Source organism: Bos indicus x Bos taurus, chromosome 11 (genome assembly GCF_003369695.1).
Source record: "Bos indicus x Bos taurus breed Angus x Brahman F1 hybrid chromosome 11, Bos_hybrid_MaternalHap_v2.0, whole genome shotgun sequence".
NCBI lineage: Eukaryota > Metazoa > Chordata > Mammalia > Artiodactyla > Bovidae > Bos > Bos indicus x Bos taurus.
The window spans coordinates 5,768,427-5,794,555 of NC_040086.1; the positions used below are offsets into that span (position 1 = coordinate 5,768,427).

A 26,129-nucleotide genomic window follows, 5' to 3' on the forward strand; every position below is an offset into this window, starting at 1 on the left:
GACTTTTTTTAAATACAGAGAAGAACCTCCTATTTCCAAAATATGCTTTTGCATGTGTTAATTACTTAATTTCCTCTCTGAGCAAAGAAACTGCGGTCACACTAAGATTTAACTGTGTAGGCAGCTGTTTCTGGTTCTCTCTGTTCTCCCTTTGTCTGGGGGGAAGGCTGACCTGATGGGGGTAGCTGAATGGATGAGAGAGGCTCCAGAATCCAGGAGTCATTCTAGAGAAGGTGATGGGAACCCCGGGATGCGCATAGAAATTAATTACAGAAAATACAGAATTAACATCAGCTCTCACAGGAGGCCCCAGGGTGACTCTTATGTAAAATTAATTAGTCTTTACTTATTTTTAAGCCATCTTCTCTGTACTGTGAAGAGTCCTAATTACCGATATCGTGCACATGTGCTGAGTCACTTCAGTCGTGTCCGACTCTTTGCGACCCCATGGACGGTAACCTGCCAGGCTCCTCTGTCTATGGGATTTCCCAGGCAGGCACTGGAGTGGGTTGCCATGCTCTCCTCCAGGGGCATCTTCCAGACTCAGGGATCGAACCCACGTCTTTTACGTCCCCTGCACTGGCAGGTGGGTTCTTTACCACTGCGCCACCTGGGAGTGGTAGGAGTTGGCAGTCTTCTTGGATAAGGAGCTTTTCTTCTCCCTATTCACTCATTCATTCATTCCTTTGAATCAGTAAGATTTCAGGGATTCCTGTTTTACTCAGTAAATCAGTTCTTTTTTTTTAATGTAGCATTGACCTTTATATGTGCTGTATGTACATTTTTTAAAATTTGTTTTTTATTGGAGGATAATAGCTTTACAGTGTTGCATTGGTTTCTGCTGTTCAACAAAGTGAATCAACCATAAGTATATATATATATCCCCTCCCTCCTGAGCTTCCCTCCCATCCACCCCCACCCCCCATCCTAGCCCTCTAGGTTGTCGCAGAGCACCGGGTCACAATTATTTTTATAAACATGTATTTATGTATCCGGCCGCACTGGGTGTCAGCTGTGGCACTTGAGATCTTCATTGCAGCTCTCAGGGTCTCTGGTTGAAGCTTGTGAACTCTTAGTTGTGGCATGTGGGATCTAGCTTCCTGACCAGGGATTGAACTTGGGCCCCCTCTGCCTTGGGAGTGCAGAATCTTAGCCACTGGACCACCAGGGAAGTCCCAATAAATTAACAGTTTGGCTGTTCATATTGCCCCCAGGTTTGATCCAGAACCTCTGGAGGTGGTTTTGCACGTGTCCCCATCGATCTTGAGTACGTCTTACTTTCTGGCAGGATAAGCTGTTGCAGGCCCACCTCGTCCTTTCTCTGCTGCCTCTGAGCCAAGAGCATCCCACTGAAGGGCCCTGAGCCGCAGATTGGCCTGATCCGACGGGCATTTTAAAAAATATTACTGTGGCGGCCTTTGAGGGCTGCTGTGAAGGGACAGAAAAGAGAATCGGGGCAGCCCTGGGGAAGACTCGACTGTCGCTCAGTCTGGGGGCTCCGGCAAGATCATGACAGTACAGGTGGAAAATGCAGATGGGTGGAGGGAAGATTTTAAAGCTAGAACTGACAGCTGATGGCGGGATATGGGGAGTGGCCCAGGAGGAGAATGGAGGTACCCTTTCCTGGAATTGGAAAGATGGGGGGAGTTCCCTGGCAGTTCAGGGGTTAAGACTTTGCCTTCCAACCCAGGTGGTGCAGGTTCCATCCCTGCTTGGGGAGCCAAGAGCCCAAGTTGCCTTGGGGCCAAAAATACCCAAAATATAAAACAGAAGCAATGTTGTAATAAGTTCAATAGAGATAGGAAGGAAGGGAGGAAGAAAGAAGGAATGAGGGAGGGAAGGAAGGAGGGAGGGGAGGAGCCGCCTTGAGCCTGGAAGATCACGCACAGGTTGCTGTCTGGGTCTGGGAACCAGGGAAGGAGATAACTGCGCACGGGAGCCTGGGACTCAGGCGAGAGGCCTGGGCTGGAGTGGTGGACCCGAGACTCAGGAGTTTTGGCCACCTGTCTGAGGGCCTCATGGGTTGGCTTTGAATCTGGGCTTTCTGGCTGCCTCGGCGTCTCCCTCAGGCTTCAGTCTGCCTCTTTCTCTCTGCAAGTGCTTGGCATTTTCACAACATGGTTGAAAGCCCAGGTGCCTGTTTTCTGAACTGGCCTTTGAACCGTTTATCAAAAAAGAGGAGTATAAACAGATTTCCTCCCCTGCAGGAGGAAATCTGGTGACAGCCTGACCCCCAGAGACCAGGGAAGGCATGCACAGTAGTTATCACATTTTGTGTGTTAAGGGTTCTATACTGAACTATATACATATTAAGGGGGGAAAAAAAGAATATATGTGTGTCTGTGTGCACATATGCATACATATAGAAAGGGGAAAAAGTGGAAGCAATGACAGGTTTTATTTTCTTGGGCTCCAAAATCACAAACGTCCACAAAAGACGCTTGCTCCTTGGAAAAAAAGCTATGACAAACCTATACAGTGTATTAAAAAGTAGAGACATCACTTTGCTGACAAAGGTCCATATAGTCAAAGCTATGTTTTTTCCAGTGGTCATGTATGGATGTGAGAGTTGGACCATAGAGAAAGCCGAGTGCCAGAGAATTGATGCTTTCAAATTGTGGTGCTGGAGAAGACTCTTGAGAGTCCCTTGGACAGCCAGGAGATCAAACCAGTCAATCCTAAAGGCAGTCAACCCTGAATATTCATTGGAAGGACTGATGCTGAAGCTGAAGCTCCAGTACTTCAGCCACCTGATACAAAGAGCCAACTCATTGAAAAAGACCCTGATGCTGGGAAAGATTGAAGGCAAAAGGAGAAGAGGAAATAAATTAAAAAACTAAAAAGGAGAACGGGGTGGCAGAGGAGGAGATGATTAGATAACATCCCTGACTCAATGGACATGAATTTGAGCAAACTTCAGAAGATAGTGGAGAACAGAGGAGCCAGGCTTGCTGCCGTCCGTGGGGTTGCAAAGAGCTGGACACAACTTAGTGGCTGAACAAGAACAAATGTGAATATATGCAGTACCTAAAATGATTGCTGTCAAAAAACACATTTTCTTAAAATTAAGCTTGACAAGGGATTACTGAAAAGCAGAATGTAAAGAATCCCTAATAAGAAGACTCCAATCATGACTTTACCACCACCCATCAGAGGGTGAAAGGAAGATACTGGAAGCAGGCTGCCTGCCAGCCATGGGAGGCCAGTGTCAGAACTACCACTGCATAGATGCTTAATTTGCAAACACGTGGTGGTTTTGTCACCCAAGACTTGCTCCTCAGACCGCAGGCAGGGAGCTGGCTTTTCATGCTCTAAGTTCAGTCATCCCAGCGGAGACAGATGCTGTTTGTTTTGGCATTTTGGCTAATGTTTATGGAGTTATTTTTGTCTCTAAATCAGAAACAGCTTGTTTGACTGATGTTCGTGGGGCTGCTTTTAAGGTTGACTTTTGTCTGAAAAGTGAAATCGAGAACTTTCAGCTCCTCTTAAGTTAAATTTTACTTTAAAAATCAAGGACTGGCATTAACTGCAGCCTAGCAAGCTGGCAGCCTGGCTGGAAGGCTATGGCCGGTACTGTGGCCGGACAGTGGTCCATGGAGAATGCGTAGTGGCGGAGGGGGTCCTGGAGATGAACCCCTGGCCCAGTGATCAACTATTCCAACATGTCCTTATCGTGACCCTCCTGAATCCTTGGGAGACTAGGAGGGAGGTTTTCCTATTTTGCTCAGATATTTTACATTGTCCACAGACATCCTTTTTTCCCTAACGGCTCAGCCACTAACAAATCTGCCTGCATTATAGGAGACCCAGGTTCAAGCCCTGGGTTGGGAAGATCCCCTGGAGAAGGGCATGGCAACCCACTCCAGTATTCTTGCCTGGAGAATCCCCATGGACAGGGGAACCTGGCAGGCTGTAGTCCATGGAGTCACAAAGAGTCAAACACAGCTGAGCAACTAATAGTTTCTTTCACGTCATTCTTTTTCCAGCAAGTCACAGAGTCACTGCCTCTGTGCATGCCACCTGAACTGTGTGTAGGGTCTGGTTTCTAAGTATATCAGTTTGACTGGGAGATCTGTGGGGAGAGTTGCAGGCAGTGCCTCATTTACCCTTCTTGGGAGCCTCCCTTTATGGGAGTCACTGTGTGCAGATCCAATTTTGTCGCCACACCACCCAAGAAAAGGCTGCTGTCTGGGCCCCACATGACTTGCTCCTAATGCTGCCTGTTAGCAGCATTAGTAACTAGTAACAGCTGCTTGTCGAGTTGTCCTTGAGACAGTATTACCGGGTCATGGTGGGGGTGGGAGTAAGCCGGGCCTTGGGATGGGGTGGCGTCCTGTCTATCGAGGAAGGACCTGTATAACACTCACTTCTCTAGCTGGGACATTGGCTCATTCAGAGCACGTCTGGTTGTCCTGATGCCCCTGAAAGCATACTCTGAAATAGCACACACACACACACACCCAAAACAAGAGTGGGGAGCAGGAGGGACTCGTTTGTAGCTCATTAAAGAACACAGTCATGTGATCTTGCTAGTCAGCCACACTGGTCTTATTCATGCAGGAAGCAACCACCACTGGTTGGTTGGTTGATAGATTGGTTGGTGGGTTGGTCTGTTGGTTGGTTAGTTGGTTGGATGATGGCTGAGTGGGTTGGTGGGTGGGTTGGTTGATGGCTGGGTAGGTTAGTTGGTGGGTGGGTTGATTATAACTGGGTGGGTTGGTTGATAGCTGAGTGGGTTGATGGCTGAGTGGGTTGGTGGGTGGGTTGGTTGGTGGGTGGGTTGGTTGGTGGGTGGATTTGTTGGTGGGTAGGTTGGTTGATGGCTGGGTTGGTTGGTGGGTGGGTTGGTTGGTGGATGGGTTGGTTGATGGCTGAGTTGGTTGGTGGGTGGGTTGGTTGATGGCTGGGTTGGTTGGTGGGTGGGTTGGTGGGTGGGTTGGTGGATGGCTAGGTTGGTGGGTTCGTAGGTTTGTTGGTGGGTTGGTTTGATGAAAACCCCATGTGCTTACCCACAAGCCCCTTCCTGGGTTACTCATTGTGTCTCAGAGGGAGAGACTCTGGCAGATAGAAAGAGTTCACATAGCTGTGAGCTCTAATGGCTTTTGCTAATACCGGGAGGGTGGTAACAGCTCACCGTCCTGGTTTTGGGGCTTCCCGGGTAGCACAGTTGGTAAAGAACCCACCTCCCAATGCAGGAGACTCAGGAGACGTAGGTTTAATCCCTGGATTGGGAAGATCCCCATAGGAGGAAATGGCAACCTACTCCAGTATTCTTGCCTGAAAAATTCCAAGGACAGAGGAGCCTGGTGGGCTACAGTTCACAGGGTTGCAAAGAGTCAGACACAACTGAAGCAACAGCACGCATGCAAGTATCTAATTCTTACAGAACTCCCTAGATTTCGCTTTGTAGCGTCGGCATTGCTTACATCTCTCTCTCATAGACTTTACCCTTCCTGAAGACACACTCTGGACCTACAGCACATCTTAATTTGTCACACTCCCTAATCTAATCTGAACACAACACAGCAGTGAGGAATTGCCTGAAGTGAATGAATGAAAATGTTCCTGCTACACTGTGAAAATGCTTTGCTAAGATGTTGTCAGGAAGGGATATGTATTGCACTTGAACTATCAGAAGCTAGATGCTTCTAGTGGGAATTTGGTTCTTATATTATTATGACTTAGCATCATATTTCTTTGGAAGTTATGAATAATTCAGGGCACATATGGAGTACCTTTTATCTTTTCTGGCTTGTTGATTTGTGGGTAGTTAATATGCCTAATAAAATATGAAAAGAAGAATGAGAGCTTATTTGAATGTCAACTCAATATCTTGTGGTTGTTGTCTGAGTAATTATCAAGTTACCTTAAATCCTAGAGCCACTAGCCCATCAAGATAACATATTAGGGGTATATCTGAATTGCGCATAAATCTCCTGGATATTTCCCCAAACATTGTGATATAGTAAGATTATCTGCTTCCTAGGAAGATATAAATAAAGCCTCTATAGCATCTGATGGTGATGAGTTGAGAATTATGTTCCCATATGACCAGCCAACAACTCCCTGGAATAAATAATTCCACGAGAACCCTGCTTTAGAACTCAGGTGTGAAGTGTCTGGCTTTAAAATTATGGAGCCACTTCTGAGACAGAAGGGAAATGACATTGAGAAATGGTTGCCGAGCCATTTATATTGCTCATTCATCTGCATAGTCAAAAAAGGTAACACAGCACTACCTTATGTTGTAAGGAGATGGCTATTTCAGGTAACTGTCAGGGCTTGTAACCAGGATTTAGTGAAAATACAGAGTAGCAGTTCTCAGATTTATGGAGCATTCTTAAAAACTAGTGAGCATCTCAGAGTTTTGTTTTTGTTTATGTGGCTTAAACATATAATATCCATGGATATTTACTATCTTGGAAATTAAAACTGAGAAAAATTTTAAATAATTTTTAACTCAGTTAAAAATAGCAGTGATAAATGCATTGCATTATAACATAAGAATAAAGTAATTATGTTTCCCAAAATGATATAATTGAGTAAGAGAGTGATATTGTTTCAGCTTTTGCAAATCTTTTTATTGTCCGACTTACTGGAAGGAGGTATCAGCCGTTAATACCGTTTGAGAGAGTCCATGGCACACTCTTAAGAAAATGATATTGAAAAAGATAATTAATGTCTTTGTATTATTATAAAATAGCTTTGACTCTGTTGTTCAGTAGTTGCTAAGTTGTGTCCGAATCTTTGCGACCCCATGGCCTGCAGCTCACCAAGCTCCCCTGTCCTTCACTATCTCCTGGAGTTTGCTCGGACTCATGTTCATTGAGTCGATGATGCCATCCAACCATCTCATCCTTTGTTACCCCCTTCTCCTCCTGCCCTCTGTCTTTCCCAGCATCAGGGTCTTTTCCAATGAGTTGACTCTTTGCATCAGGTGGCCAAAGGATTGGAGCTTCAACTTCAGCATCAGTCCTTCCAGTGAATATTCAGGGTTGATTTCCTTTAGGATTGACTGCTTTGATCTCCTTGCTGTCCAAGGGACTCTCAAGAGTCTTCTCCAACACCACGGTTCAAAAGCATCAATTCTTTGGTGCTCAGCCTTCTGTATGGTACAGCTCTCACATCCATACATGACTACTGGAAAAACTGTAGCTTTGACTATAACGACCTTTGTCGGCAGAGTAATGTGTCTGATTTTTAATATGCTGTCTAGGTTTGTCATGAAAGGGTTTGACTCTGTGGACCCCTTGAAAAGATCATGAGCACCCAAGGGGTCATTGATCTCCTCTTTGAAAACTGCTAATATAGAGTAATTAATTGAACCAGGATACACACACACACACACACACACACACACACACACACACACACACACGAACCCTGAACTCAATACAAAATCTGTTCTTTGTGCCAAGGTGCTGGTAGTCCCTGAGAGGAACTGTGCTGTCTGCCCAAGCTGGTGGGATCTTTTGGATGCTTTCAAACTCCCCTCTGTCCTGGGGACACAGGATGGTGTGAAGGTTCTACTGACCTGCTCTTGTCCTCTGGGCAACTCACATGATTCACCTGGTTCCCTAACCAGGGACCACTGACCTGTTCTACTTTTATGATATTTCTGCTTGGCTTGGGTAACCTGGTCACACAGATCACCACTGTGACACCAGTTACCATCAGAAGGGGAACTCTCAAACAGATGAGCCTTAGTCAAAACCCCAACTCTTAGACCCTGTCTCAGAGAAGAATTTAAAAAGGAGGCCGTTCCAGGGATCTTGTAGCTGTTGACTGACCCTTCAACCAGCGTGCTCCAAGTCATGCTTCTGCATGACTCAGCTGACCAAGGGCTGTCTGTCCAGGAAGGGCCACTGGCATTTGAGGGGATGAAGAATCTCCCATTTGGACCAAGACTTTGTCTTTGTGCATGACATGGAGCTACAGAGGGGGACCTTGAGCTGCCTCCAGCTAGAATTGTTGACCTCCCCAAGTGCTTACCTGGACTCTGGGCCCGGTAACTGCTTATTCCTGCTTCTTCACTGACTTTGACTCCAGCTCCACCCGCCAGCCTTACTCCCCAGTGTCCCCCCATCCACACCTCCATCCACATTCACACTCAGTTCTTCACCTTGTGAATGGACCATTTCTCTCCTCATTTCCTGCTGTCTAAACATACACTCAGCTGGAAGCGAGCTCTGCCATCAGTTGGGGCTAGAATTTTGGACCTGGAGTGAGCAGCATAACAAAGGAGTCGAGGCCAGAAAGGATGCAAGAGAACAGTTGGTCAGTGCAAAGTATTCTTGTCCATCATCTGCTTTTCTCCTTGGATGCTCCAGTTTGTCAAGAGTAGGCCACTCATGAGTCACTTGTTTACCGTGTGATTTCATTCCCCTCCCTGGAAGAAAAACACTAGGCAAGTGGAGCTGAGTTCATTTTCCCTGTACCCAGCCTACTTTCTGCTTTCCCAGCAAAATTTACCCCCATTCACAGGTCCCAGATATTTCCATCAAGGAATCTCTTTGTCCAGCCATCTCAGAGTTAACTTGGCACACTGAGATGAACACAGATGCTGTGTGCTTTCTTTTTGAAAATCATGTCTGAGCCTACAGGCAGGATGACTAGGCTACTCACTTGCCAAATAGAACACACACCACAAAACGTGCAGGGTTATCACAGCGCCCCAAGGGGAGGCAAGAAGACGCCAGGTGGTAGGGTATCGTTCTTGTTCATGTCTGTCCCCTGTCGTTTGGGCTTCTCAGGTGGCTCAGGGGTAAAAGAATCTGCCTGCCAGTGCAGGAGCCGTAGGAGGCTCGGGTTCGATCCTTGGGTTGGAGAGATCCCCTGGAGGAGGAAATGGCAACCCACTCCAGTATTCTTGCCTGGGAAATCCCATGGACAGAGGAGCCTGGTAGGCTACAGTCCATGGGGTCGCAGAAGAGTCAGACCCGACTGAGCGACTAAGGACAAGCATCCCATCATTCAAACATATGAACAGAGTGCCATAATGCGCCAGACACTGATAACTGGGTAAGGAAAACAAAGACTCTTGGTCCCATGCTATTTACATTCTAGACAGCAATAAGTCATCATCCATCGGAATTCTGGATGAAATATACCTTTCCTCTAGGGTCTCCATCATCATTTTGGTTGGTGTAGCTTCGATACTGTTTCTTGTTTGCTTTGAGGGAGCTGAGTATGAGTGACGAAAACAGTGCTTGTTCTCTTGGTAACATCAGGTTTACAGACTGAGTCATTTTTTAACTACTGTGGTATCTAGTCACCCTGCAATGAGTTGTATTTGAAATGGTTGCCCCAAATCTTCTGTTGAAAGTGAAAGTGTTAGTCGTTCAGTGGAGTCCAAGTCTTTGCCACCCCGTGGACTGTAGCCCGAAAGGCTCCTCCGTCCATGGGATTCTCCAGGCAAGAATACTGACAGGAGCGGGTTGCCATTTCCTTCTCCAGGGGATCTTCCTGACCCAGTGATCGAACCCGGGTCTCCTGCATTGCGGGCAGATTCTTTATCATCTGAGCCACCCACAAAGCCCAAAATCTTCTGCTAGGAGCACTGAAATGCTCGTATATCTGAAATCATTTTTATATAAAACATCTGACTTTGCTGGTTATTGTTTCTACAAGTGGCCTTTTTCCTTGCACACCTTGTGAGTTTCAACTGGGTTTATATTCCTTGGAGCTTGATCTGTGAAATGTTTTTGAAGCTTGAGTTAAAGCTACTTTCCTCTGAAGAGGATTTGTGTGTGTTGTACTCGGCACATGAGTCCCGTCAACTCGAAACTACTTGAAATTCTCTCTTGGGGATTTTCAAACCACACAGGGCCTGAAATCTGTTTGAAGGCCGTCTCCTGGTTATGACTCTTTGGGGGAGATTATTTTTCTCCTTGGCGCTGAAAAAGGAAGCCTTCTTGTCCATGCTGTGTAATCCCTCTTGTTCCCATCCACGTGGATTAGAGCCCTGCTTTGAGATCAAGCTTCACGTAAGGGTCTCCTCGTGGGTCCCAACATAGACAGGGTGCCGCTGTCCTTCTGTCTTGACCTGCACGGCATCGCATCAATGCTCCACGTCGCCGGGGTTCGCCTCCTGGGAGAACCTAGCTTCAGCCTCATTTACTCCCAGGACCCCTGCCTCCACTGTGTGTTTGGTCTGCACAGACTCCTGTTGTCTTATCGGTTCAGTGATAATTCTGGTATGTTCTTTAATCCTTCTTTTATCCTTTGTTTTAGTTGACTTTAGCAGAGGGTGGTCCAAGATGTCTGGGCGTAGAACCGTATACAATTAATTGGCGTTCTGTGAAGGCCGAGGGTTGCCATCTGGTCTGCCACAGATGCCATATCCACCGTCCAGCTGCTCGGCCCAAGGAGGATGTGGACATCGTCTTCCACTTTGCCTCACCCAGGCTGGAGACATGGTCTCTGCTTCACCGGGAAACTGGGAATTCTTATGCAGCAATCACAATCTTCAAAGATAAAAATAAAGTAAGATATCAGTTTTCTGCAAGCTTTCTCACAGTCCTGTGGTGTGGTCAAGGCAGAGAATGCCCAGAACCACAGACTGGCTCCTAATCTAGAATTTTAGTTGCTCTAATACCAGGTTCCAGGCCATGGCCCCAGGGAGGGGGGATGGGGGTGGAGTGGATGGACCCTTGTGACTGTGTGGGGAGCCTTCTGCTGGATAATTTGTCTATTAAAATTGTAGCTATTGAGACTGAGTATGGAATCCTAGATATGTTGGCAGGTTGAAAAGAATTATTTTCATCATTTGTAGAATCAAAAACTTAAGCACGTGTGTCAGATACATGGAATGTTTTTTAAATTTATTTATTTTAATTGGAGGATTATTGCAATATTGTGACGGTTTTTGCCATCCATCACATGAATCCGCCATAGGTATACATGTGTCCCCTCCACCTGAACCCCCCCGCGACTTCCCTCCCCACGGTATTCCTCCAGGTTGCCGCAGGGCACTGGCTTTGGTGCCCTGGGTCATACATCAAACTCTCACTGGCTATCTGTTTCACGTGGGTAATGCTTATGTGTCAATGCTATTCTCTCAAATCATCCCGCCCTCTCCTTCTCCCTCTGAGTCCAAAAGTCTCTTCTTTATGTCTGCCTGCCTGGGAATGTTACACAGCCATGAAAAGGAGGGAAGTTCTGACACGTGCTGCAGCACAGATGAACCCTGAAGATGTTGTGCTGAGTGAGAGAAGCCAGACGCAGCAGGACAGTGTTGCAGAATCCCACTTCTGGGAGGTTCCTGAGTTTGTCAGATTCGCAGAGACAGAAGATACAACGGCGGCTGCCCGAGGCTGCTGGGGGGACGGGTGGAGAATTCGTGTTTAATGGCTACAGAGTTTCAGCTCTGGGTGCTGAAAAAATTCTGGAGATGGTTGGTGGTGATAGTGACGCAGCATCGTGAATGTGTTTAATGCCGCTGAAGTGTGCACTTGGAGGTTAAGATGGTAAATTTTATGTTATGTATGTGTGCGTGCGTCCTCAGTCACTTCAGTTGTATCTGACCTGACTCTCTGCAACCCTGTGGACTGTAGCCTCTGTCCATGGGGATTCTCCAGGCAAGAATGCTGGAGTGGGCTGCCGTGCCCTCCTCCAGGGGGTCTTCTCGACCCAGGGATCGAACCCACATCTTCTGTGCCTCCTGCACTGCAAGCGGACTCTTTACCTGCTGAGCCACCAGGGAAGCCCCATGTTATGTACATTTTACCACAATTGGAAAGAAAGGTTGAGATCACACACCCTCGACATTGGGGGGATCGTGCAGGTGTGGTTACGAAACCTCATTATGTGGGTTCTCAGAAGGGTGACCAGGGGTAGCCCCTTTCTCGAGGCTGGACAGACTCAGGCCTGTGGGACCCCTGGAAGGGTCTACACTTGTTGAGACTTGGAAGTGTGGGCAGGGCTGTGTTCTGCTGGCCTTATAGACCGGGGGTCACTTACTTTGGCATTTTTAACAAAGATTTAAAGCTTAGGGAATTTGCCAGTTGGCTTGGTCTTAGCAGCATGTACTTTTTTTTTACTTAAATACAGAACAATAGCAGACGGCACAAAAGCTCTCCCAGGGCTGTTTTTCCCTTGAAGTAACACAAAGGAAGATGGATGCAGGAAAAAACACCCACATGGAATCAAATACCGCAGAAAACACATTTCACACCGCATGAGGTTACCACAGAAGGAAATGGAGATAGGCTAAAACCATGGAAGTGCAGAAAGTTCAGGAGTGAGGGCGCTCGAGCTATTTTTAGCATCAGTGATGCTATAAATCCTGTTTTCCCGTGACACTCTGGTGAATCGAATTACTTGCCTTTCTCTGCATATGCCATACTAATTGTTGTGTGTGATGGAATCAGAGTGGGCCTGGCTGAGGGATGCTGACCTCAGGGGGAGAGGCCTCCTTTGGGGTCAGCTGGGCATCGCCAGTCCACTGATAGCATCTGGGTATCTGGTCCTTGTAGTGACATACTAGAGCCACAGGTGCGCTTTTCAGCATTTCACCAGGACAATTGGTACAGTGGAAGTTTTTGAACCAAAAGATCCCCTGGAGGGGGGAATGGCAACCCACTCCAGTATTCTTGCCTGGAGAATCCCATGGACAGGGGAGCCTGGAGGGCTACAGTCATGGGCTTGCAAAGAGTCAGACATGACTGACAGGGCTGAGCATGCATGCACGTGGCTGGTGCCATTTTTGCCGGACCAGAATGTGCTGCCTGGAGAAGTATGTGGCCCCAGGCTGGCCATTAGGGGTGTCTCCACTGCTCTGGACACGTGGTCAGTGGAGGTCTCTGCTTCCCTCCCTTCTGCTGAGTCCTCGGAACACATGGAATCAGGTATTGGCCTGGCCTCTTCCTTCCGAACCTGGCTCCCTGATGAGGCTCAGAACCTCTCAGGGACCCAGGACTCTGTATTTTAGTGGCTCTCCAGCTAGTTCCACTGCCAAGGGAGATCTGGGAATCACAGCTTTCATCAGTGGTAATGAGTCAAGAGCTTAAATGGGAAGCCGATGGGTGGTGGGTGGGGCAGGAGAGGTTGGGAGTGGAGGGTGGTTACTGGGGTGGAGGCGGCCCGTGGGCTCCTTGGCCCAGCTCAGGTCTCAGCCCTGACATCCATCTCCTTGGCCGCCTCAGCTGCCTGGAAGTGTGTTAGTCGCTTCAGTCATGTCCAACTCTTGGTAACACCATGGGCTGTAGCTGCCAGGCTCCTCTGTCCGTGGGATTCTCCAGGCAAGAATACTGGAGTGGGTTGCCATTTCCTTCTCCAGGAGATCTTCCAGACCCAGGGCTCAAACTCGGGTCTCCTGCATTGCAGGCAGATTCTTTACCATCTGGAACACACAGCCAGATCCCGGGGCCACCTGCTGGGCTCCTCCGGCAGGCGGAGATCTTGGCATCGGAGGAAGTGGTCAGCTGCTCAGGGAACAAGTGGTGCGAAGGTGGGCAGGGGGCCCAGGGGCCAGAGAAGCTGATGGCAGAATAAAGAGGCTTGGAGTTCCAGGGACACTTGACTTTGTACTCAGTCACCAGCCAGGAGCCTGCTCCCAGAATATCCCTTGTCACAATCATCTTGACGACCCTGGGCCGCCAGGTGGAGGTCACAGGTATGTTCACTTCGTTCCTCGGAGGCCCCCAGGAAGGTGTGCGATCACTGTGGAAATTGCTCCATATAAAAGGGATAAAACGAGAAAACTTTCTGGACCAGTTTGGCTCTGAGGGTTGTTCTCCTACACAGCTGAGCTTCGCAAGGGCTGGCCCGCAAAAAGCCATCAGCCTCCCTGGCCCTGGGAGGGGCCCTGCAGCCCCAAGCCTTCCCAGCTTCTCATTCGAGAACAGCTACAGGCACCGTCTCACCACTTCACATAGCCCCACAGCCCCGTCTCCTGACGCTTCTGCACCCTGTGACCATCGCTCCAGCCTTCAGGGGTGACTATGTCATGAGCCTTGGTTCCGCATCTTTCCAACATGTCTTAGGGAGTGCCTTCAATTTACTTAAATTCAACTTCATCTTCAGTAGATGGACCCTCCTGATTTTACTCCATAAACCACCATGGAAGAGCCTTGGGACAATACCAGAGACCAAGGAAAATGGGTTTATTAAATGTGGCTGAAAGCCAGAGAAATGTGAAAACTCTTACAGCCAGGGGACTTCAGAATTTGTCAGTTAACCGGTGGTACAGTCAAGCCCAGAAACGCTGTGCGTTGAGGGCCCTCTGGACTCCTACAGATTGCAAAATGTGGTAATGATTCAGAGTTACATGGCATCCACGGAAGGTTCTCTGACAGCAGCTGAGATGGGGATCCCCAGAGGACCGTCTTCAGGAACCAGTTGAGAGCAAGTGGCTGTGCAGGGGTCAGTGGCCATTGGACTCCAGATGCTAAGGAAGGCTGAGCAGGAGGAAGAGAGACTCTAGAGGACTACCCAGGAGCTCAGCTAGGAGATGGGAGCAAGAGAGGCAGTTTTCCTGATATTCATGCCTGCTCAAGTGCTCTGCAGGCCGAGAGGAGATGGGGTCACCTGTGACAAAATGGGCATGCTTTGAAAACAGCTAAGAACCCAGAAAACTAGTAGCTCATCTTTCCAACTTTGGGTGAAAATAAGAGAAAGATCCACAGCCACCAGCTACTGGGGAAAAAAAAAAAAAAAAGCTACCTGTAAAACTGTAAAAAGAAGAAAGGAACAGATTTGGCTGCTTCATTTCTTCTTTAATGATCACGTGGCTTTAAACATCATCCGAAATGTGCATTAGGCTCCTTCAGTGATCTACCAACAGTGTCAAGGTAACTGCCTCGCTTTGTTTTCGAGAAATCTTTGCTAATGTTGTTGGTGTTGATTTTTGTTGATCCTCGTTGATACCCATCTGTAAGTGTTTACTTGTTTGAAAATTTTCTGAGTTCAAATGATGTAACCTGGGTTTTAAATGCTCACCACGATTTTTTTTTAAAGGAAGGGATTGTGAATTATTTAGAGGGAAAATGCCCTCTAAATCTTTTTGTGGAAGTCAATAGAAAATATCTCTGGGGCACATATGGGTAGAGAGGAATAATTTGCCTCTTTGATGATATTGAAATGTTCACAATGTTGTGGATCATGTGTAAATGAAGTTAAGTGAATTTCAGCTCAATTTAAAACATAATAGTCTGATCTGAGGGCTGTCATTCTGTGTCGCTCTTGAACACTTAGAATTAATGAGTAGAAGGCCCGGGGCTTGGGGGGACAGGTATTTTGGCTTAACAGGAAGAATTTTCTAGTAAGTTCAACTAACAGGATCTAGCAGAGGCTGCCAGAGAGAGTAGTGCATCCTGTTTCCATGGAGATGGACGGCACTGGCTGGGATGCTGTGGGTGGCATTCAGGCTCCAGAGCAGGGGTTCTCCCCTAGCAGTGGTTCTGGGTGCATGGGAATCACCCCTTCCAAGGGAAGGCATGGTAGAGTCAGGCAGGGCCCAGCCCCAGAGGCCAATTAATGTTAATACCATCGGTCTGAGGCACAGCCTGGGGTCCCAGACCAAGGAGCCCTGGTGTCCGCCTGCTTTTGGTAGAAGCAGGTGACACTTAGCATCCCTTCCACCACTCATGCCCAGCAATCTTCATACACCTGCAGCTTCATACCATGGGGCGCTGCTTAAAAATATAGAACCTCAGCCCCACCCAGACCTACCTGCTCAGAATTGCACTTTAACAAGATTTCAGGTGATGTGGGTGTCCATGGGCATCTGAGAAGCACTGCTATAGACCTTGATTTATAAAGCATTTTGGACTGCTTTTTCTTGTTTTTGATTTATTTTAATTAATTTATTTTTTGAGCCAAGCTGTGGGTCATGTGAGATCTTGGTTCCCTGACCAGGGATCGAACCTGTGCCCCCTGCAGTGTGGAATCTTGGACTCTTAACTGCTGAACCACCAGGGAAGTCCCCGCTTTTTTATCATTTTATCTTGTGAAGGTGGCGCTCGTGGTAAAGAACCTGCCTGCCAATGCAGGAGACATAAGAGACATGGGTTCGATCCCCTGGAGGAGGGCATGGCAACCCACTCCATTATTCTTGCCTGAAGAATCCATTGCAACCCCATGAACTGTAGCCTGCCAGGCTCCTCTGTCCATGGGATTTCCCAGTTAAGAATATTGGAGTATTATAGGGTTAGGAGAGGGTTGCCATTTCCTCCTCCAGGAGGTCTTCGGAACTCAGGGATCAAACCCACTCCTCCTGCTTGGCAGGCAGATTACTTACCATTGAGCCCCTAGGGAAGCCCCTTGCTACTTTACCTCTTCAATATTATTAATACGTTTCAGACAGATGGGTTAATTTTGTTCAATCCTAGTCCAGACCGAGACCCACTGGGTCCAGATATAGTCCAAGGTGACGGGGTTGATGCCAGACCACTGGCACACTTGGTTACAGGTGGCGCAAATGGGATCCCAGGGGCAGACTGGGTTCACGGCCCCGTCCTTGCCGCTGACAGCATCGGCATCTGACAGACCAGAGGGCAGGCCTCTGAACTATGTCTGACTCACCGGCAGAGAGCCACAGACCTGAGCTCCAGGCACCCCCTGTCCCAGAGTCTTAAGGATTTATGTGCACAGTTAAAAGCAGAGCAGACTAGCACGAAACCTTTGTTGGCAAAGTAATGTCTCTGCTTTTGAATATGCTATCTAGGTTGGTCATAACTTTCCTTCCAAGGAGTAAGCGTCTTTTAATTTCATGGCTGCAGTCACCATCTGCAGTGATTATGCTGCTGCTGTGTCACTTTAGTCGTGTCCGACTCTGTGCAACCCCATAGACTGCAGCCCACCAGGCTTCCTGACCCTGGGATTCTCCAGGCAAGAACACTGGAGTGGGTTGCCATTTCCTTCTCCAATGCATGAAAGTGAAAAGTGAAAGTCGCTCAGTTGTCTCCAACTCTTAGCAACCCCATGGACTGCAGCCTACCAGACTCCTCTGTCCATGGGATTTTCTAGGCAAAAGTACTGGAGTGGGGTGCCATTGTCTTCTCCGTGCAGTGATTATAGTTGACTTTAAATGTTGATCACTTCAGTTTGTCGTCGTTTGGTCCCTAAGTCATGTCTGACTCTTTGTGACCCCATGGACTGCAGCATGCCAGGCTTCCCTGTCTTTCACCATATCCCAGAGTTTGCTCAAACTCTTGTCCATTGAGTCAGTGATGTCATCCCACCATCTCATCCTCTGTCGTCCCCTTCTCCTCCTGCTCTCAATCTTTCCCAGCATCAGGGTCTTTTCCAGTGAGTTGGCTCTTCACGTCAGGTGGCCAACATACTAGAGCTTCAGCTTCAGCATCAGTCCTTCCAATGAATATTCAGGGTTGATTTCCTTTAGGATGGACTGATTTGATCTCCTTGTAGTCCACAGTTTTATTTACACACACACTTTTTTATATTCTTTGCCGCTCTGGTTTATCACAGAATATTGAAGAGAGTCCCCTGTGCTGTGCAGTAGGACCTTGTTATTTATCCATTCTGTATATACTAGTTTGCATCTGCTAATCTTGAGCTCCCCATCCGCCCCTCCCCTACCGCCACTGCCCCCTTGGCAGCCACAAGTCTGTTCTGTGTCTGTGAGTCTCTTTCTGTTTCACAGATAAGTTTGTTTGTGTCATATTTCAGATTACACATAGAAGTGATTATCTTATTTGTCTTTGACTTAGTATGATCTCTAGGGCCGTCTATGTTGCTGCATATAGCATTATTTCACTCTCTTTACGGCTGAGTAATATTCCACTTGTGTGTGTGTGTGTGTGTGTGTGTGTGTGTGTGTGTGTGTGTGCGTGTGTGTAGGGGGGTGGAGTGTTGGCCAAAAAGTTCATTCAAGAAAACCCACATCATCTGTATACACCACTCTCCTTTATTCGTCTGTCAGTGGATATTTAGGTTGTCTTCATGGAGAAGACCGCATTTTATACAGTATTCTATTACAAAGTTATTTCTTATTCTGCCAAAGGAAGGAACCACAGTTGGAAAGAAAAGCAGGAGGTTGCCTGAGGTCATCCAGCCTGTGGGTGACAGAGCCGACCCCAGAGTCCACAGAAGCCTCTTGGTTCCACGTGCCCACTGATTGAGGAGGCCCTCCCACACCGAGCAGTCTTCCTGTGTAGCCCTGGAGGGTGGATGCAGCCCTCAGCATTTTGTGGTTTGTGGGAGGCAGAGGGCAACCCCTGGTTGCATGGGAACCCCCCTACTCCAGACTCCTCTCTGCTCATCCTTCCCCCTCTCCAGGTCCCCCTAAAACAGGCAGGCACTTGAGAGAGCTTGACCCTGGTTCTGGATTCCAAGCCAGCTCTGGCTACAGTCCCATAGGGCATCTTTCAGGATGCTTGCTTTTGAGTAAAGAGAAGTCACTCAGTTGTGTCCGACTCTTTGTGACCCCCAGGACTATAGCCCACCAGGCTCCTACTTCCATGGGATTTTCCAGGCAAGAGTACTGGAGTGGGGTGCCATTTCCTTCTGCAGGGGATCTTCGTGACCCAGGGATTGAACCCAGGTCTCCTGCATTGCAAGCAGACACTCTACCGTCTAAGCCGCCAGGGAAGCTTTTGAGTAAAACCATGATATTTTTCAGGCTTCCTTGGTGGCTCAGTGGTAAAGAATCCACCTTCCAATGCAGGAGACTCAAGAGATTCGATCCCTGGGTCAGGAAGATTCCCTGGAGTAGAAAATGGAAACCTGCTCCAATATTCTTGCCTGGAGAATGCCATGGACAGTGGAGCCCGGCAGGCTATAGTCCGTGTGTTACCAAAAGGTGTGTGTGGGTCAGCTGCTTGCTGCCCAAAAGCCAATTAACAGGCCAGGTTGATGGAAAGGAAATTTGCTTTGTTTTCAGATGCTGACCACTGGTGGGGAGGGGTGGCAGACATCTGTCCAAAGGCCAACTTCCCCCCACCACTGGCAACCAGTCGGGCAGGAGATTTTATAGACAGAGGTTGGGGTCGGGGGAACTACATGCAGAAACAGCACAGTCAGCTCTGACATTCATCTCCAAATTGGTCATCGGTGGTTTGACCAGTGTCATCTTAGTTGTTTTAAGTACAGTTAATCTTCAGTTCCGGTCCATTTGTTCCCATTGCTTTGAGGTCATTTCCCCAAATTGTGGCAGCTTGTGTCATGGGTACAGTCTGGTCATCATGCAGTTAATTTCTCCCACCTGGGGTTTCAGTCTCTGTAAGACAGCTCACAGCATATGGCTACGAATATTATCTATAGCCCTTGAGAAGGAACTGAGCCCTTGAGAAGTCAAGGAACTCCTGGACGATGCTTAATGACTACATTATGATTATTTGGCCTCCTTTTACTATTTTTCTTTGTATGTTCTCATTTCTCTGATTAAACTTATTATTCGACTAAAGTTTTCCACGGACAAAATGCAGGCTGGGAACATGGGGGTGGGGGCATGGTGGATTCCTCCCTAGGTGGGTTCCCCAGGGTCCTGCTCCATTTCACACGGGGTTGCAAAGATTCGGACCCAACTGAGCACGCGTGCAGACACATGATGTTTTTCAGTATTTTAAAGTTTCCATGAGTCTCTTCTTCCCGGATTCAGTTCCTGCCTCTCTAAATCCTTGTCACGCTCTCGCCTTCTCCCTGTGGGCATATGAGGGCACTTAGGAGCTTATCAGAAAGCAAACAGTACCTCAGGAAGACAGAACATTCCTTCATTGCCTTGGTTGCATCTGTTTTTCTGCAGCCAAGATAAGAGACGACAGAAAGAGGAAAGCAGGTGCTTTGTACAGCTCATCAGAATCCTACCTCTGATACGGACGTGTTCTTCCTGCCCCTGGGATTCTTGGTCTCGCGGTGCTATAGATCCTTCAGTGCTGCCGCCTGATCGTGTTGCCGTGCAGCACTTCTGAGCACGTGGGTGCGGGCACACACACACACACACACACACACAGCCACACATTGTTAAAATCGTAGCTGAGAAAGGCTTTGTTGTTGTTAATTTTTCATGGCCTCACAATGTTAGCATGCGCAGGGCTAGGAACAGACTACCAGCGTGAGCTGGCCTGACATAGACATGAATTTGACTAGGTGTGAGCTGGCCTATAATTCTGACATAGACATGAACTTGACTTCTACTCTGGAACACGGCAGAGGAAACAATTGAAATCATGTGAAGGAAGAAAAAGTTTTGAATGAGTAATTCAGTGAGTATAGGTAAAAAAAGAGACAATATTTCTAGAAGAAACAGTTCAGAAAGATTTGTTTTTTTTATAGTTGTATATATGAATACTTATATTTGTTGTTCAGTAACTCAGTCGTGCCTGACTCTTTGGGACCCCACAGACTGCAGTACAGCAGGCTCCTCTGTCCTCTATCTCCTGGAAAGAAAAAGTGTTATTCACTCAGTCGTGTCCAACTCTGCGATCCCATGGACTGTAGCCTGCCAGGCTCCTCTGTCCATGGAATTCTTCAAGCAAGAATACTGGAGTGGGTAGCCATTCCTTTCTCCAGGGGATCTTCCCAACCCAGAAACTGAACCCAGGTCTTCCTCGGAGTTTGCTCAAATTCACGTCCATTGAGTCAGTGATGCTATCTAACCATCCCATCCTCTGCCACCCCCTTTTCAATAATGAACTGGATTTTACCTAATGAAAAATGGCCTAAGATCTTGACTCTTTCATTCTGAAAGAAAGCAGGAAGGGATTACTATAAATATGCACTGCTTCTCCCTCTGAAAACAATGAGGTAGCTTTTTTGATATTTTCATGTAAACTAGACCATCTCCTTTTGTTTCATTTGTTGGTTGGTTTCCTTTTCTCTCAAACAAGCTTGTGAAAATGAAACGTATTTCTGTTTATGTTTGTAACATTCTCAAATCTGAGTGTGGCCTTGGAATAATGATTTTGTTCCGTTCTAAAGAATCTGATAGCTTTTTTCATGGACTCAAGAATTTAGCATTTCTAAGGACTGAAGACTGCCTGACCCGGGCGAAGATAAGAATATAGCACCAGCATGGAAAAAGAATTTGAAAACGTTTATACATATATATGTATATATATAACTGAATCACTTGGCTGTACACCTGAAGCCAATACAATGTTGCAAATCAATCATACTTCAATATAAAATAAAAATTTAAAAAAAAGTGCCTCTACAAAAAAAAAAAAAGAGTATAACACCACTAAATATACTGAATTGCTTAGTTAAGTAATCAAGTAATTGGAACATGCTTTGTGATAAAGCTGCATTGATGAATAAATGCATTGAAGAGTGGTTTGGACTAACAGAGTCAACTGATTTGAAGAGCATTTCACTCTCCCCTTTGCTAAATTTGACTAAACATATAAAATAAATTATTAAAAAATTTTTAAAGTATCCAAACTTTCTCCCATTTTACCCAGGATTTCAAAGTTTAGAAGTTGTTAGCTGTGGCCTCATGGAAACCAGGTGTGTGATAGTCTGCTAAGGAGACTAAGAGGTGGTGATGAGCTTTGCTTTGCAGAAGGGTCCGGAAGAAAGGGCGGGACTCGTGGTCCTCAAGCGGATGGGCCGAGAGCCACTCACACACGTAAAGTCTGATTCGGTTCACAGAAATGTTGTTTATCACCTGCTCTTTGGGGAAAATACTGTTATGCAAGCTGATACCGCTGTATGGGAACCTTTTGGATTGCAAGGGATGTTTGAAAGGGCTTGCCTTGCAGGTTCCCTGGGAGCTGGTAAATATGTTTGGAATTTGACAATGAAGCTAATTGACGTCCGTGGTTAGCATCTGTTACTGAGATGAGGGCCAGCACCTTTTGAAGGCTTCCTGGATTGCTCTAATAATCCCACCCATCTGAGCTAACCTGCCTTGCCCTTTTACTCTGCAGCTCCCCATCAGGTGTTTGACAGCTATTATGTCCTTAAATCTCAGCTGCCCTGTGAAGGTGAGAGCCAGAGCAGAGAGAGGCTCAGTGGCTTGCCTGCGGTCACTTGGCAAGTTAAACCATAGAGTCACATTTTGAATGCATCAGATCTTCACTGTTGGTTGGAGGGCGGGCGGGGAAGGGGCGCCAGGGCACAGCATATGTGCTGAACAAGCATGTGAACAAAGACTTGAGGGCCAGGAGGAGGAGGAGGGACTGTGTCAAGGCCCAGTGATGCTCTGGCCCCTGTTCTCGAGAAAATTTTTCAGAGAAGGTCGTGGCTGAAAGAGTCTAGGCGAACATTCCCAATGTCGTGGGTTTTTAGATGTGAACATATCTCAAAATATTCTTGACAAAACCTTCTGATGCCCCTGTTACAGAAACGAAACATGGGGGAAACAATGCCCAACATCTTACACACCTGCGTTTACAGACCTGGTCGCCATGGGCCACAGGGCCACTGCTCTGCTGGGAAACTTCCAGGGTGCCCCAGGCTGACTTGGGTCTGCTCCTGCTCCAGGGGCACCAGTGAGCTTTTTCTGGGGTGAGCTAGGGGCCCTGTCCTTCCTGGGAGCCCTGGGGAGCAGGATCTGGCCCCCTGCCTGGGGACCCCAGCGTCAGCCTCCAGGTTTGTACTGAGACTTCAGACACCAGGACCTGGAAGTAGGTTAGATCACCCAGGCCTCGGGGGAGCCTCCCTCCCATTGTCAGATGCTTCATCCAACTTCTGAGTCCGAGAGGCCAAAGGGGTGGCCTTTCCATCTGTGCAGCTGCAGCCTCACTGAACAAAGGCATCGTAGGGACACTGCGGGGCCTGCCCTCCTGCCTGGGATTCAGGGCCCGCTGGTCTTGGCACCGCTGACTCAAGTCCATCCTTAACCCTAGTGAGTGCCCAGTGATTACCAGCAGTGAAGGGTGGAGGGAGCCTGTTCCATGGATGGCTTGCAGCGTTCCTGTGCATTGTCAAAAGGGCACACTTTATCAGGGTGCAGGGTGGTGTCTGTTAAGGCCATCCAGGGGAAAAGCATAGGATGAGACAGTCACGATTGATTAAGCTGACGTGGAAAATGAGAAGCGGAGCTTTTGTTGTTGTTCAGTCACTCAGTTGTGTCCGATTCTTTGTGACCCCGTGGACTGCAGCACACCAGGTTCTCCTGTCTTTCACCACCTCCTCGAGTTTGCTCAGACTCATGACCATGGAGTTGGTGATGCCATCCAACTATCTCATCCTCTGTCGTCCCCTTCTCCTCCTGCCCTCAATCTTTCCCAGCATCAGGGTCTTTTCCAATAAGTCAGCTCTTCACATCAGTGAAGAGGTGGCCAAAGTATTGGAGCTTCAGCATCAGTCCTTCCAGTGACTGTTCAGGAGTGGTTTCCTTTAGAAGTGAGTGGTTTGTGCTTCACCTGAACTTCCATGACATACCAGGTACCCAGCACAATGCCTCCCAAAAGATGTTCTGGGACTGCTCTCTCTCATCCCGAGACCCGGCTGAGCGTCCTGAGGAGAGGTCATGTCTTGCCTTCTCCCTGACCCCCTGAAGCCTGCACCCAGGCTTCAGAGCTGTGAGAGGAGCAGCCTATTCCACCATGGTTTTGTCTTTGAAGGCAGGGAAGTCAGGGTATACACTGTTCTCTTCCTGCTGCTGCTGCTGCGTTGCTTCAGTCGTGTCCGACTCTGTGCGACCCCAGAGGCGGCAGCCCACCAGGCTCTCCCGTCCCTGGGATTCTCCAGGCAAGAACACTGGAGTGGGTTGCTCCTCCTGCAGTTTGGTTTTTTTCAAGAACCACTTTCTCTACACTTCCTTTGAGTTTTCCTCACTCCCTGAGTCTCTGGGCGGTGCCCAGAGCCTCCACGGGAGCGGATGGCCTGGGCACAGGAGGGCTGGGGAGGCGCTGCCCCTCTCTCACTGCTGCCCTGCCTTCGCGCCACTGGTTCGTCACCGGTCAAGAACCGTGTTGCTGAGCTGACCTACTTTTCCTGTTTGCCTGCAGAAGGCTAAGCCTGTTTAGCACTGTCCAGAGGGGCCAGGCGGAGCAAGGAGCTTTCTGAGTCGTACAGATGGCAATCTTCAGAGGAAGGTGATTTAATCTGGTTGTCCCGTTTTCCGTTAGTCTAATGAGTTAGGACCCGAGGCCTGAGGTGACCTAGGGCCAGCACCCAAACACAGGGCTGCCCAGCTCTGGAGAATCCCATGGACAGAGGAGCCGGGCAGGCTGCAGTCCATGGGGTTGCAGAGAGTTTGACATGACTGAGCCACTAAAAGTTTCACTTTCAAATTGTATTTTATTGCAGTAGAGTTGATTTATGATGTGTTTAATGCCTGCTGTACAGGGAAGTGATTCAGGTATACATATATAGACATTCTTGTTCACATTTTCCATTATGGTTTATCACAGGATATTGAGTAGAGTTCTCCATGCTGAACAGAAGGACCTTGTTCTTACGTCATAGCTCGTGTCTGCTAATCCCAATCTCCTGGTCCAGCCCTCCCTCTCCCCCTCTGGCAACCACAAGTCTCTTCTCTATGTCTGACCCCGTTTCTGTTTTGCGGATGAGTTCGCCTGTGCCGTATTTTAGATTCCGGGTGATATCATATGATATCATATGATATTTGCCTGTCTCTTTCTGACTTCACTTAGCATGTTAATCTCTAGGTCCATGTTGCTGCAGATGGCATTATTTCGTTCTTCTTGATGACTCAGTCATATTCCACTGTGGGTGTGTGTGTATATATATATATATATGTCTATATCACATCTTCTTTATCCATTCATCTGTTAATGGACATTTAGGTTATTTCCATGCTTTGGTGACTGTAAATAGTGCGGCAGTGAACATAGGGAGGCATGTATCTCTTTGAATTATCATTTTCTCTGGATATATGCCTAGGAGTGGGACTGTTGGATCATATGGTAGCTCTATTTTTAGTGTTTTCAGGAACCTCCATGCTGTTTTCCAGAGTGGCTGCGTGAATTTACATTCCCACCAACCGTGTAGGAGGGTTCCCTTTTCTCGGCGCCCTCTCCAGCATTTGTTACTTGTAGACTTTTTAATGATGGCCTGTCATAATTTTATTCTTAGCTGCATGTCCCTGCATTGCTGCTTGTGGGCACAGGATGGTATCTCTTAGGGTCATCCAGGGAAGAAAAGTAGAATGAAATCGTCATGATCGAATAAGCGGACATGGGAAAACCAGAAGCTTAGCTTTACGTCACTAACTCGTGTATCAGATACCCAGCACTTGTTGTTCAGTCATGTCCAACTCTTTGCAACCCCGTGAACTGTAGTACTTCAGGCTTGCCTGTCCTTCGCTCCTGGAGTTGCTCAAATTCATGTCCTTTGTCTTGACGATGCCATCCAACTATCTCATCCTCTGTCATCCCCTTTTCCTTTTGCCTTCAACCTTTCCCAGCACCTGGGTCTACTCCAATGAGTCAGCTCTTCCCATCAGGTGGCCAAAGTATTGAAGCTTCAGCTTCAGCATCAGTCCTTCCAATGAATATTCAGGATTGACTGGTTTGACTGGTTTGACTTTAGGATTAACTGGTTTGATCTCCTTGCTGTCCAAGAGACTCTCAAGAGTCTTCTCTGGCACCACACTTCGAAAGCATCAATTCTTTGGTGCTCAGCCTTCCTTATGGTCCACCTCTCACATCTGTACGTGACCACTGGAAAAACCATAGCTTTGACTAGATGGACCTTTGTCAGCAAAGTGATGTCTCTGCTTTTTAATATGCTGTCCAGGTTTGTCATAGCTTTTCTTCCAAGGAGCAAGTATCTTTTAATATGCCTCACAAAACGTTCTGGGCCTGTGCTTTCTCACCCAGTGCCCTGGCTGAGTGTCCTGAGGAGGGGTCATGTCTTACCTTCACCCTGACACCCTGACGCCTCCATGTTGGGCTTCAGAGCTCAGGCAGGAGGGGTGTTGGGCTGGTGGGTGAATTGTGCTAGCTTGGTGTCACGTCCGGAGATTGCTGTCCAGGGATGGATGTGAGTAAGGATGGAGGTCCTCTAGCTTACCATTAACTTACACCATGAATACCCAAAGGTATAAAACTGGACCTTTCCAATCCTGCCAGGTTGACTGTTAAACATGTGAAAACCAGACATTTCTGACCTGCCAGTGTTCCGCTTGCTTGGTTAACAGGACTGGGTCTCAGCCCGTGGCTGTCCTGCCCACAGCAGGGTCTTCTCAGCAGAGATTCTTCAAGTCCCCTCTCTGGGCTGAGGGAGGAGAGGTGGTTTGCTGGGGGTTTCCTGCC

At 47.7% G+C, this 26,129-nt stretch overlaps 1 protein-coding gene across 4 annotated transcripts in view; it reads left to right on the forward strand.

Moving 5' to 3' along the window:
- Nucleotides 1-26,129, forward strand: part of NPAS2 (neuronal PAS domain protein 2) — a 198,529-nt gene that overhangs the window by 37,824 nt on the left and 134,576 nt on the right. The window contains exon 1 of one of the 4 annotated variants that reach the window (XM_027554710.1): nucleotides 10,328-10,485. The exons of 1 other annotated variant lie outside the window; for it this stretch is intronic. In XM_027554710.1, the coding sequence (XP_027410511.1) occupies nucleotides 10,373-10,485 (113 nt within the window). In that variant the 5' untranslated portion in view covers nucleotides 10,328-10,372. Of the gene's footprint in view, nucleotides 1-10,327; nucleotides 10,486-26,129 lie in introns of those variants that run through there. 2 more of the 4 variants (XM_027554708.1, XM_027554707.1) reach the window with 2 other exon arrangements.